This window comes from Caenorhabditis elegans, chromosome II, assembly GCF_000002985.6.
Source record: "Caenorhabditis elegans chromosome II".
Taxonomy (NCBI): Eukaryota; Metazoa; Nematoda; class Chromadorea; order Rhabditida; family Rhabditidae; genus Caenorhabditis; species Caenorhabditis elegans.
The window spans coordinates 1,536,196-1,548,842 of NC_003280.10; the positions used below are offsets into that span (position 1 = coordinate 1,536,196).

The 12,647-nt window shown below is 36.0% G+C and overlaps 6 protein-coding genes, 1 non-coding gene and 1 pseudogene across 8 annotated transcripts; 7 read left to right on the forward strand and 1 right to left on the reverse strand.

Moving 5' to 3' along the window:
* Window positions 1-35: 35 nt before the first annotated feature.
* Window positions 36-1,111, forward strand: fbxb-43 (F-box domain-containing protein). Its single transcript, NM_061588.4, has 2 exons — window positions 36-140; window positions 189-1,111. Exons 1-2 carry the CDS (start codon window positions 64-66, stop codon window positions 1,078-1,080), a joined length of 969 nt encoding a protein of 322 aa, NP_493989.1. The 5' UTR covers window positions 36-63; the 3' UTR covers window positions 1,081-1,111.
* A 314-nt stretch (window positions 1,112-1,425) lies between these two features.
* Window positions 1,426-2,470, forward strand: fbxb-42 (F-box domain-containing protein; the record flags this gene model as incomplete). The annotated part of the gene is made up of 2 exons (NM_061589.5): window positions 1,426-1,502; window positions 1,550-2,470. The coding sequence occupies 2 exons, from the start codon at window positions 1,426-1,428 to the stop codon at window positions 2,430-2,432; spliced, it is 960 nt and encodes a 319-aa protein (NP_493990.1). The 3' UTR covers window positions 2,433-2,470.
* A 223-nt stretch (window positions 2,471-2,693) lies between these two features.
* On the forward strand, window positions 2,694-3,704 carry fbxb-44 (F-box domain-containing protein). Its single transcript, NM_061590.5, has 2 exons — window positions 2,694-2,778; window positions 2,832-3,704. The coding sequence occupies exons 1-2, from the start codon at window positions 2,696-2,698 to the stop codon at window positions 3,685-3,687; spliced, it is 939 nt and encodes a 312-aa protein (NP_493991.2). The 5' UTR covers window positions 2,694-2,695; the 3' UTR covers window positions 3,688-3,704.
* A 1,028-nt stretch (window positions 3,705-4,732) lies between these two features.
* poml-4 (Arylesterase) lies at window positions 4,733-6,563 on the forward strand. Its single transcript, NM_001047325.6, has 5 exons — window positions 4,733-4,835; window positions 4,945-5,370; window positions 5,516-5,651; window positions 5,698-5,907; window positions 6,260-6,563. The coding sequence occupies exons 1-5, from the start codon at window positions 4,774-4,776 to the stop codon at window positions 6,521-6,523; spliced, it is 1,098 nt and encodes a 365-aa protein (NP_001040790.2). The 5' UTR covers window positions 4,733-4,773; the 3' UTR covers window positions 6,524-6,563.
* Window positions 6,564-7,286: 723 nt separating this feature from the next.
* K05F6.4 (F-box domain-containing protein) lies at window positions 7,287-9,220 on the forward strand. The gene is made up of 4 exons (NM_061591.5): window positions 7,287-7,369; window positions 7,944-8,023; window positions 8,080-8,212; window positions 8,260-9,220. The coding sequence occupies exons 1-4, from the start codon at window positions 7,305-7,307 to the stop codon at window positions 9,152-9,154; spliced, it is 1,173 nt and encodes a 390-aa protein (NP_493992.2). The 5' UTR covers window positions 7,287-7,304; the 3' UTR covers window positions 9,155-9,220.
* Window positions 9,221-9,729: 509 nt separating this feature from the next.
* On the forward strand, window positions 9,730-10,843 carry K05F6.12 (F-box domain-containing protein; the record flags this gene model as incomplete). Its single annotated transcript, NM_001129149.2, has 2 exons — window positions 9,730-9,860; window positions 9,908-10,843. 2 exons carry the CDS (start codon window positions 9,730-9,732, stop codon window positions 10,794-10,796), a joined length of 1,020 nt encoding a protein of 339 aa, NP_001122621.1. The 3' UTR covers window positions 10,797-10,843.
* Window positions 10,844-10,864: 21 nt separating this feature from the next.
* Window positions 10,865-11,987, reverse strand: K05F6.16 (annotated as a pseudogene). The gene is made up of 5 exons: window positions 11,865-11,987; window positions 11,560-11,679; window positions 11,263-11,511; window positions 11,112-11,217; window positions 10,865-11,064 (listed from the first exon to the last, which is right to left on the reverse strand). Coding segments are annotated over exons 1-5 (798 nt in total).
* A 609-nt stretch (window positions 11,988-12,596) lies between these two features.
* Window positions 12,597-12,617, forward strand: 21ur-12968. The gene has a single exon (NR_050881.1).
* The last annotated feature ends 30 nt before the right edge of the window (window positions 12,618-12,647 follow it).

The window sequence follows — 12,647 nt, forward strand, 5'->3', positions numbered from 1 at the left end:
TGCTCACCAGCTGTTTTGCACAAAAGGGCCACTCTATTCTCATTCTGCTCATTTTCACTAGTAATGTCTACCTTTCCTCTTCTCCGTCTGCCACAGAAAACGCTGAAAAATGTGATACTCCATATGGGACATATCGAGCTGTACGTTTTTCTAGTTTAAAACTATTATTGACTCATATACACTTTCAGAATTTGCGCCTCACTACTCTCCAACAAAACTAAGCACTTCATCCGAGAGTTTTGCATCTTCAAAGCATATCGTTTTAATATTGTATTGGATGACTCGGTGCGATTCGGAATTGCTAGCACTGGTATATATATAGAATACTCATTCAGAAATGGAATGATATGTATCAGAAGTTTTGGTATAATACAAATAACAATGACACTTCGTGCTCCGCAGTTTGATGCTGGAAGCTGGTTGGTTCATTTACTGAATATATTCAACCCATCGAAAATCGATACTCTATCTATCTATGATAGTTTTGATGTAGAGAGATTGCAGTTAGTAAAAGAATCTTTGAATAAGATTCCTATTTTTCATTTTGAAATCACCGCCACTACCGCAACAAATCCCAAACTCTTCTCCGCATTTCTACCAATAAAAACCTTCGGTTTTAATCACACTGTCCAATATAACTCCTCTCAACTCTCTGCACTACGGCCAGCTTTGCCAAAAAAATTAGAATCTATCTATGCAGATATCAGCATTCCATTAAACGAGCTACTGCTCACATGCTCCAGAACCCTTCAAATTGTCGAATCACTATTAACGGATAAGGATATTAATTTGTTTCTGAAACATTGGATGGCCGGATTGAAACCAGAACTTGAATATTTGTATATTCGAAAGAATGGAGCTGCTTACAATCCAAACATTGTTTTGGAAGGAATTCATCACGAGTTTGCACCAATTGACAGGAAATTCAGAATTAATCAAGGACCACCTCAATTCGGAGGAATTGATATTCACCAAACTCGAGGAGGAACAGCAACTATGACTTTCAACTGGAGCTTTGGCCGTGCAGAGATTATTGTTGCGGCCCATGCTTTGGTGTACTTTTCTTTTGAACAACTGTAACTTCTTTTTCGATAATAAAATTTTGTTATTATTTCCAGCTATATATGTATTAACAACTAAACTTCAACAAGGCAGAAGTCGGGTCAGCTGGAAAGCTTGACAAGGAAAATATTTGAGCTCAATTTTTATGAACCATGGGCTATTAGTTTCTATGAGTGTCTAGAATATTACAATGCAGTCAACTGGTTCCCATAACAGTGACCCTCACTGTAGTCAAACTGTTGATATGCCAGCTGGTCTACCCATATGGATTGAGGATACACCACAGCGTTCAATCGATTCTGCTCACCAGCTGTTTTTCACAAAAGGGCCACTCTATTCTCATTCTGCTCATTTTCTCTAGTAATGTCTACCTTTTCTCTTCTCCGTCTGCCACAGAAAACCCTGAAAAATGTGATACTCCAGATGGGGCATATCGAGCTGTAAGTTAATCTTTATTATCTCTTCTAATCTACCTAAGAACTTTCAGAATTTGCACCTCACTACTCTCCAACAAAACTAAGCACTTCATCCGAGAGTTTTGCATCTTCAAAGCATCTCGTTTCTCTATTGAATTGAATCAGTCGGTGCAATTCAAAATGTTTAACAATGGTAGATGGTCAGAGTATTCATTCAAAAATGGAATGATATGTATTACAAGTTTTGGTATAATACAAATAACAATGACATTTCGTACGCCGCAGTTTAATGCTGGAAGCTGGTTCAACCACTTTCTATGTGTTCTATCCCCATCGAAAATCGAATCAGTAACGGTCACTGATGCATTCGATGAGTTGAGATTTCAGTTAGTTAAGAAATTCTTGGAAAAGATTCAATTTATGGTTCTTTGGATTAGAACGACTTCCGCCACGAGCCACATGGTCAGACTTTTTTCCGAAGTTCTACCAGTCGATCAATTCTGGTTAAGTCAAGACGATCGGTTGAACTCCTCTCAATTCTCAGCCCTCAGGCCAGTTTTGTCCAAGGAACTTGAAACCATCTTTATAGACAACAGAATGCCGTTAAACGATCTACTTATCACATGCTCCACAGCCATTCATATTATCAAATCACCGCTAACTGATAAGGAAATCAATGTGTTTCTAAAACATTGGATGACTGGATTGAAACCAGAACTTGAGCATATTTATATTGAAAAGAGTGGAGTTTTCAACCAAACCCAACTCCTGGACGGAATTAATCATGATGCACCGACTGACAGGAAATTCAAAATGTACGGTAATGATGCATTTAGAGGAATTGATCTTCACCTAGGCCAAGGAATTAAAGCAACTTTGGTGTACGAAAACGATTTTTTCCATTCGAAAATTCATATTGCTTCCCATAACTCGAAATATATTTCTTTTGAATGATTATTTCACCCTTTTTCTTTAATAAAATGTTGTTATAACGTTCACCTATTACTCTGCAAAAAAGACATACAAAAAAAATTTTTATTTTTTTATTTTTCCATTATTATGTTACTAGCAAGAAAGTATGTGGTCCACACTGTTAGTAGGCCAGCTGGTCCACCCATATGGATTGAGGATACACCACAGCGTTCAATCGATTCTGCTCACCAGCTGGTTTGCACAATACGGCCACTCTATTCTCATTCTGCTCATTTTCTCTTGTAATGGCTAGCCCTACCTTTCCTCTTCTACGTCTTCCCCATAAAAACCTGAAGAATGTTCTACTCAACATGGGAGTTATGGAGCTGTAAGTTCTTCTTTTCACAAGTTTTCTATATAATATGACCTATAACCTTTCAGAGTTTGTACCTCACTACTTTCCAAGAGATCTAAGCATTTCATCCAAGACATTTGCATCTTCAAAGCCCCTCGTTTCTATATTAAATTGGCTGAATCAATTAATTTAAGAATTGGTTGCCCTGGTAACTATTTAGTGTACTCACTCAACAATGGAATAATGTGTATAGAAAGCTTTAAATTAACACCAAAAACAATATTTTTTTCTGTGCCACAATTTGATGCTGGAAGCTGGTTGGATCATTTTCTGCACATATTCAAACCATCGCAAATCGATACTCTATCTATTTATAATAGTTTCGATGTGGAGAGATTGCAGTTAGTAAAAGATTCTTTGAATAAGATTCCTATTTTTGATCTTACCATCACCACCACTACCGCAACAAATCCCAAACTCCTCTCCGCATTTCTACCAATAAAAACCTTCGGTTTTAATCACACTGTCCAATATAACTCCTCTCAACTCTCTGCACTACGGCCAGCTTTGCCAAAAAAATTAGAATCTATCTATGCAGATATCAGCATTCCATTAAACGAGCTACTGCTCACATGCTCCAGAACCCTTCAAATTGTCGAATCACTGCTAACAGATAAGGAAATCAATGTGTTCCTAAAACATTGGATGACCGGATTGAAACCAGAACTTTTCTATTTGTATATTGAAAAGAATGGAGCTGCTTACAATCCAAAAACTATTCTGGAAGGGATTTATCATGAGTCTTCATCGTGTGGCATGGAATTCAAAGTTTTTCAAGGACCTCCTCAACACGGAGGAATTGCTTTTCAACTAGCCCACGGAGCCACAGCAAAGTTGATCTTTCACAATAATTTTGACGCTTTTCATTTTTTTGAGAACTAATAAAATGTTTAATTAAACCGAAAAAATGTATTTTTTCAAAAAGAATCATAACATGGCTGAAAAACTAAAAGAAATAAAAAGAGATGAAGAAAATCAAACTTACAATGAGAAGGCTCCCATGAGGTCCCCGCATCGGCGCCCGCGTTTTCCTCAGTCACTGTCGCGCCTGCCTCACGGTGTCACTCACACCACATGTATCCGAATGTATAGTGCGGCGCAGAACCCCGAACGTGTCGGCCGCTTCCAAAAATTACCTGATCGCACTACGTTGCGCACACACCAAGCTACTCGTTTCACGCCACGTCGCGGAACCCCGAACGTGTCGACCGCTTTTAAAAATGCACATACACACATATCGGCGCGCGGCGCAGGCGTATAGCCTGCCAGGAATTCTGAAATTAAGATTCGGCAAATTGATAATATGCTTTTTAAACCTCAAAAAATAAATTTGTTAAAATAAAAAAATTGTCTAAAAAATACGGTAGCTGAGATTTTTTTCATATGTATCACTTTGTAATTTACAAACTTTTTTAACTTTCAGAAATACGCCCAATGAAACGGTAAATTTCAATTTTTTCAATAGTGGCTACCGTTTTTGCGACGTGGAGCCGATTAAAGAAGAAAAAATCTCCGAACACAACGAAAATCTAAAATCCAATATTGAAACAGAGCGACAGTACGTTTATTTTGAATTTATTGGAAGAAATATCGGAATTTTCAGAATCCAAAAACCTACATCTACATCAAAAAGAGCTCCACTCCCATTTGGAATCGAAACTATTTTGGGTCTAGAACAAGCCTAAAACTTTTAGAAACTCATCTCAAGATTTATTTTCTAAATTTATTTTTTTTTCAAATTGATTCCACATTGATTGTTTTCGAAAATTTCAATGAACTTCTTAGTCCCTCAAATTTCATGTTACTTGAAACAAAATAAAAGTGATGTTAAATTGAAGTGAATAGAATTCAGAGAACACGTGCCCAGGAAAGGCGGTTATCAATATCATCTTATCAGATATAAATACCCAATTGTTGATTTGTAATTGACAACGTTTTTCTTAATCGACTCCCGGTCGGTCTTCAAAAATGTTGAAAATCGTTCTAGTAGTGCTGCTCGCGTTTCTCGTGCAATATGTATTCAAGACATTGTGAGTTTTTTTAATTCTGAAAAATTATTAACGTTTAGAAAAAGAAAACCAATAAGCGAAAAATTCGAAAAATAAAAATTAAAAATTTTCCAAAATTCTACGATTCCAGATTGATGTTTGACATCAACAAACGAACATATAACCATCGCCCAGGACAGTGCAGAAAAGTAGATGGACCTGTTCATGGATCAGAAGATATTGCGATTGTAGAAGAACTCAATTTGGCATTTATTACTTCAGGACTTGCGTATTTAATTGAAGATCCAACACAAGTAACATGGAAGGGCCAAATTTTTGCATATGACTTGTCGAAAAAGACGTATAAAGCTGAATCAATTCCAATTGTGAATTTGGAAGATGGAGATGGATTTCATCCACATGGAATATCTCATTGGATAAAGAAAGATGGAAGTGTTCGATTGTTTGTAGTTGTTCATTCAAAACAGTTTAGGCATTCAATTGCTATTCTTGATTTTGATAAGACCAAGTGGCAATTGAATCATGTAAAGACTGTCAGAGACGATAAGTTTGTGAGGTGAGTTGGGAACTTGGGTTTTGTTCACACACATGTGGCCAACTTATCCTTTTTTCCGGAAAACCCTGGTTGACAGAGCACTGGTTTTTGTACCTTTTATTTTACTAATTTTGAAATATTTTGTGATACATTTTCCAATTTTCAGACCAAACGATGTTGTAGCAACTGGAGAAAACTCATTCCTTGTCTCCAATGACGGAGGTGCTCAAACTATTATCGGAAATGCTATCGAAATGTTCACCGGATTTTTCAAAGGTGGTCTCGTGTACTTTGATGGAAAGGTAATCCTCAAGTAGTAGGATCCTCTAAAAAATATAAAAGCTTCAGAACTCCCATTACCTTTTGGAGAATACAGTTGCAAATGGAATTATTTTTTCACGAGATAGAAAAACGTTATTTGTATCACATTTTAATCAAGAAACTATTGGAGTGTTTGCGTGGGATCAGAAGAAAATCACTATCAAGAAGATTTCAGAAATTGAGACTTTAACTGGATGTTATAATTTCTTTATTGATAATGAGGATAATCTTTGGTCGGTAAGTGGAAAATATTCGGAATTTTTGAAGTAATTGAAGTATTTATTAAATTTGACAGTTTGTGTCTTGGTTGAATCTTGCCTTTGCAAGAAAAACTTTTATTGGCGAATTTTTGGTATAATATTTTTCTCTATTTTCATAGTTGAACTTTGTGATAACCTCGAAAAAAATCAAGATTTTAAAACTAAAAAAAAATAAATCTAAACGTTTTTTTCTAAAAACTCCAAAATCGTATAAACTTTCGATGACACCCTTGGTCGTTTGCGGATGGTTTAGTGCACATTGCGCCCGATTTTGCTGTCAAAATGTCAATTCTATGAGCTTCCTGATTTCACGAGCAATTTAATTTCAGGGATGCCATCCAGTTCTAAAAGACGCTCTCGGTCACCTCGGAGACGCCACCAATCCAAACCTCTACTCCCAATCTCAAGTTCTTCGTTTCAAATTCTCATCAGACCTAAAAAGTACAGAAATGGTAGAAGTGTTCTCTGATGATGGAAGATTTACTGCAGCAAGTGCTATTGCTGCCACTTTTGACAACGGAAAACAACTTTTGATCGGAACCGTTTTCCGTGATCTAACTCATTGTGATATTGATGTACCACTTGATTTTTGATTGTATTGAATGTTTAAATGAATTGGAGGAGAATTGATTGATGACTATCGTGTAGCTAAACAAAAAAACAACAAATTAAAAGAAGATAGCATCAATGACAGCTAGTATTTCATTCAACTTGTTCTCATTTTATCATTGTGTTTGATGCACCATAGTGGTAGAGGTCAGGTAACTGATAAGAGAGCAAGAGAGGTTTGATAATATTTTCTCGGTATTTTCCATGTTTACAATAACAAAATTAAACAAATGTAATACGGAGTGAAAGTGTGTACAGCTTACCAAATTACACAAGTGCTATTAAAATATTTTTTCTAGAAAACATGTTCAAATAATTTATATATTTTTTCTGGAAAGTGTAATTTTTTCTCTGAGAAATTGACATTTATTCCCCACTAAAATAAGAACATCACAATAATTATTATGCCCTGTAATTTTATAAAATTTTATAAAATTGTTATAAAATTGAGTTAAAATTAAAATCAAAAATTAGATCAGAAATTTCCAAAAAAATTTTTTAAGGCCCACAAAGTTGTTAAAAATTTCCCGTAATTTTGGGTAAAAATCATATTTTTTCATAAACTCGTAATATAAATATTCTGGATGAAAGATAAGTGACGTCACGAGTGGTTGTAAATGCTCTCGGCCAAAGTCAGTGCTCTCTAGGGATCTCACTAATTTCAGTTTTTTATTTGTATAAGTCTCTATGCTTTCTCTTGTTTGTCAGCAGAAACATTGTTTGCTTTAACTCAACAAGATATTTTTCAGATCGATATAATCAAAAATGCTCGTAAAAGTTGTGCTATTCGGATTGTTGGGTGTTTCCATTCACTTTATTTTTAATACACTGTGAGTTTCTTTTGATTGAAAAATAAGAAATAAACTTAAATTTTATACCTGAAATAAAATGAAATGAAATATTTAGATTTTGCAAATGTTCAATTTTTAAAAAGTAGCATGATAGATAATTTTTTTGATGCACTTAAAAAATATGCGAGACTTTTTGATTTAGTACTGAATTTTTTTGATTTCTTTGTGGTTTTGCTAATCATATAGCAAGCTTTTAGCACAATTTTTGTGAGTAATTTGTTGCAAATACGTTAAATAAACTAATTTGACACGTTTGAACAAATTGCGACGAAACAAGTTTTTTGGTCAATTTTCTCAAAAATTTTTTATTTCAAGTTTGATGAAACTTTAAAAAAATAACAATAAAATTAACGATTTAACTTTGTGTTTTTCAGTTAAAAACAGTAGTTTTACACATGGAAGCTGTTATATCTCAAAAAAACATGGTATATTTTTTTGAAAAAATAGCAAAAACATTCCCATATTCTTAACTTTCAGAAAAAAATATTTGTCATTTTTGTAGCTAATCAGGCACTGAAGTTATGCCAGTTTCGCCAAAGGTACCCATTTACAGCCCGTGGTCGGCAATTGCCGTGCACCCCTGCCTCAGAAGTTGGCACAGTTCCAATAGTGGAGCTGACTCGAAAAGAGCAGGTGAACCCATCGATTAGACAATGCAGCGTTCAATCAATATTGCCCCTCATTGCCAGATGTATTTTGTACTACTCATTCTCATTCTGCTAATTTTCCTGCTCTCGTGATGGTTGCCCCTTCATTCCCTCTTCTCCGTCTCCCTCTGACCAACCTAAAATATATTTTCCGCAACATGAAAATCACCGAACTGTAAGATTTCTTCCTTAAAATTTAAAAAAAAAAATTTGATTTTTTAGGACCTGCTGCTCACTAATTTCCAAGAGAACTAAACACTTCATTCGCCAGTTTTGCATCTTCAAAGACCTTCTTTGTAATATTGGACTGTTTATGGGTGATGCATTATTCTATACAATTTCACGCAATGGAAATCGACTTTTTTCATGTTATCTCAAAAATGGTGAATTTTGTGTAGAAAATTCGGATAGAATAGAGATCAAATTGCTGGTAGACGTCAAAAGTTGGTTGAACAACTTAATTTATATCTTCGATCTACCAAAAATCAAGCAGTTATATTTTGAACTCACAGATGGAAATTTCGATGAACAGCGATTTCAAATGCTTAAAGAACTCTTGAATGGAATTCCAATTGAAAACCTTTTCATCAAATTCAATACAGAAACGGATCACATCGTCAAACTCTTCACTACATTCCCACCAATCAATTACTTCAAATTTTGGCACCCGTTAAAACCATCTCAACTCACAGAACTACGTCCAGTACTGTCCCAGAGATTTTGTGAACTGGACTTGATAGCCGATGTATCGCTGGATGAGCTACTTCTCACAAGTAGTCCACGTATTCAAATAATCAGTCATATCTTGACAGATAAGGAAATCAATGTGTTCTTGAAACATTGGATGGCCGGTTTGCAACCAGAACTCGAATATCTTGCAATCTTTAATTACCTTACCAATCGTGTCTTCAATCCAAACGCTATTCTCGAAGGAATCCCCCATGAGATTGCACCGCCTGACAGGGAATTTGATATGTGTGGTATGACTTCTGAACGAGGAGGAATCGACATTTGGCTACACCAAGGGATCAAAGCAACAATCGTTTTTGCCCAAATAAACAACATTTCAAAGATTTCAATTGCTGTTCATGATACCGAATATATTTCTTTTAAATGATCATATACATTTTTGATAAATTTGTTTGATAACGCTGAAAAGTTTAATAAAAATTGGAGGCTCTGCTGTTTTACGTGATTTAAAATACTCGACGCCAAGTAGCTTTGAACAGCGCACTTTAACTGCAAACCTGATTGCCTATAGGGGGCCGAACACCCGGACACTGCAACATTGGTTGACAGGGTATAGGATCATAGACATAGTTATCCTTGTACTCAAACGCCGCAACTTTACGTGGAAATCAAGTTGGAAATGCTTCATTTACTTAAAGACCCCATTTCGAGCCCGAACTATTTTATAACTTGGGGAAAAGTTGAGTTTTTTTCAGGCTATGAAAAAGATGCCCCCCCCCCCCCCAGTTTTGTTGTAGATAACCTGCACACAACGTTGAACCCCCTGAATTTGTTAACTGGACGTTTTTTTATTGAAAAACATTTGTAATCGTGCTCAGTATGATCAGAGACTCTTAAAACCTGGCACAGTTCCAATAGTTGAGCTGACACAAAAAAGAGCAGGTGAACCCATCGATTAGGCAACGCAGCGTTAAATCAATATTGCTCCTCACTGCCAGATGTATGTATTGTACTGCTCATTCTCATTCAGCTCATTTTCCTGCTCTTGTGATGATTGCCCTTTCTTTCCCTCTTCTCAGTCTCCCTCTGGACAACCTTAAAGATGTGTTCCGCAATATGAAAATCACCGAACTGTAAGATTTCTTCTTTTAAATTATTCTAAAAATGCATAACCTTTCAGGACCTGCTGCTCACTGCTTTCCACAAAAACTAAACACTTCATTCGACATTTTTGCATTTTCAAAGAACTTTATCTATATGTTGAAGTAGATTATGCATTGGAATACAACATTTCTTTCCAAGGAGTTCTACTTCATTCGTGTTCTCACACAGATGGAGAGTTTTGTATAGATGAAAAAGAGATCAAGTGGCGGGTTGATCCGAGCAGTTGGTTCAACAACTTGATGTATATCCTCAACCCTCCAAAAATCAATCATTTGTATTTTCAACTCGCAGATGGATATTTTGATGAGCAGCAGTGTCAGATGGTCAAGGAATCCTTGAATAAAATTCAAATCTTTGATTTTTCCATCGGATACACTACGGAAACAAATCACATCACCAAACTCTTTACCACATTTACACCAATCAATGACTTTACATTACATCAAAATGTTTCACAACTGTTAAACTCCTCTCAACTCTCACAACTACGACCAATATTGTCACAGGAGTTTCAAAGAATATCCGTGAAAGCCGATTTATCGCTGAATGAGCTACTTCTCACAGAAGGCCCATTCATCAAAATTACCAGCGCACTTTTAACAAATAAGGAAATCAATGTGTTCTTGAAACATTGGATGGACGGTTTGAAACCAGAGCTCAAATATCTCTGTCTCCGAAATGACCGTACCGATTGTGTCTTCAATCCGACCGCTATTCTTGAAGGAATTCCCCACGAGCTTGCCCCGAGTGAAAGGAGGTTTTGTATGCGTGATCTGGGACTCAAGTTCGGAGGAATCGATATTCACCTGACCCAAGGAATCAAAGCAACTATCGTGTTCTTTAACTCCCTTACCTCAGGAATTTGTGTTGCTGTTCATAATTCAGAGTATCTATCTTTCAAATAACCACAATCCAAACGGAACTTTGAATAAAAAATATTTTTATTACAAAACGCAGTATTCATTTATCCTTTTTACAACAGGCTAGTAAGAACTCCAGATTTTCTGTTAAACTCCCCGATCATCTTTTCCAACTTCTCCGAATATGTGGCAGGTTTGTATCCGTGAGAGGGGGTGTAAGATCTAGCTTCGAACGGAAAGTCAACATAGACTGGATATGATCCGTTTTTTGGAATAATTTCAGCATTCCACTCACTGTGCACTTCAGTTCTTTCTGAATTATGATCATTAACTTGAAATAACTTAAAAAAATAAGCTTACTGAAATAAATATCGAATTGATGGGAGTGCTCATCAATGAACTCGTACGGAGAAAAACCAAAAGGCATTGGACACAATTCGCCAAGATACAAGATCACCAAAATCGGCTGTAAAAATGAGAAACGTGGATATAAGACAGCTAAAGTCCTTACCTTCTGCTGATCAGCAAGAATTTGCAGGAAATCTGCGTCCTTCTCAATAATCGGAAGCTGTTTCGAAGAAGCTTTGTCAGTTCTGCACAATTAAACTAGCCCACTTAGCAGATAAAACTGAGCCTCGACCATCACTTCCTTATGATCGTTGGCGATTGCCACGTGGCCATCTCTCATGAAGTTGAGGATCAGGTCAAAGTGTTTGTGGGAGCGGTCAATGAAAATACATCCGGCATCGTCTTTTTCGAGCTGGAAATTTTTGAAATTACTAGAAAGCTGGGTGAGCTCAAAACAAACCGGAGCATCAGTTTCAAAGAGGTCGCTAAAGAATCCTTCAAATCTGGTCAACGTAGTTCTAGAAGTGGCAAACACTGTTCCACCAACGTTAAGCTTTACGATGGAGCTCATTATTTGTAGCTAAAATTTTTGATGATCAGGTTGAACAAGTTTGAGCCAAAATATTCAGCAATTTCTGACAAAAGTAGTTCAAAAATCTCAGTTTTCTCCAGCTCAATCGTAAATTCAGCTTTGACTGGAGAGATTAGAATTAGCACTCGAAATACCGAATACCCCTGTAAAAGTTCTAGACAAGTTTGACTAACCGAAGTAAGAAGCACTGCTGCGTAAACCACTAAAAAGTTGAGAAATAATTGAATTTTGTAAAATCGAACAAACATGTGGAAATAGTACAACAGTACAACAAAACAGTAGCGCTTGTAAAACATTCACGTAAACCCTCAAAAAATTATTTTTTTAGTAAGCTTGAAAAATCAATAATTGCATATTCAGACAGACTTTATTGAAACAAATTATTCAAATAAAATGAATTCCGAGTTATGAACGACAAATATAATTTTTGCTTTACCACCCAAGACTTCGAAAATCGCCGTTGCTTTAATTCCCTCTCCCAAGCTTCTCGTATCAAACAACCGTGACGTAGAGAACATACGTCGTGATCTACGAGATGAAACTGATAGAAAAACGTGAAACTTAAGAATTTTCGCATAAGTAGGCATGGGCCTGCTTTCAATCGAGACATTATTCTTAAAAGAATACCATACAACATCGCCTCCCTTGATAGGAAAATCAAATTTCGAGATGATTCACGTGATGGTCACGCTGGAGGAATCGATATCCATCTGGGACAAGAAAATATAGCAACTCTAGTTTTTTTCGAGCATACTTTTGCTTTAGATTTTAATTTTGCAACCCTTCACGTCGCTGTTCATAATTCAAAATACATTACATTGTAATAATATTCGTGTTTTTTTTGTGTTACAATAAATGTGATGTTTCAAGCAGGTGTAATGATTTTTAAAAAAATTTCTTCTTGTTTCGACAATGGCTACGTTCAAGAGCGCTCTTTTTGATCAGAGAATTTGAGC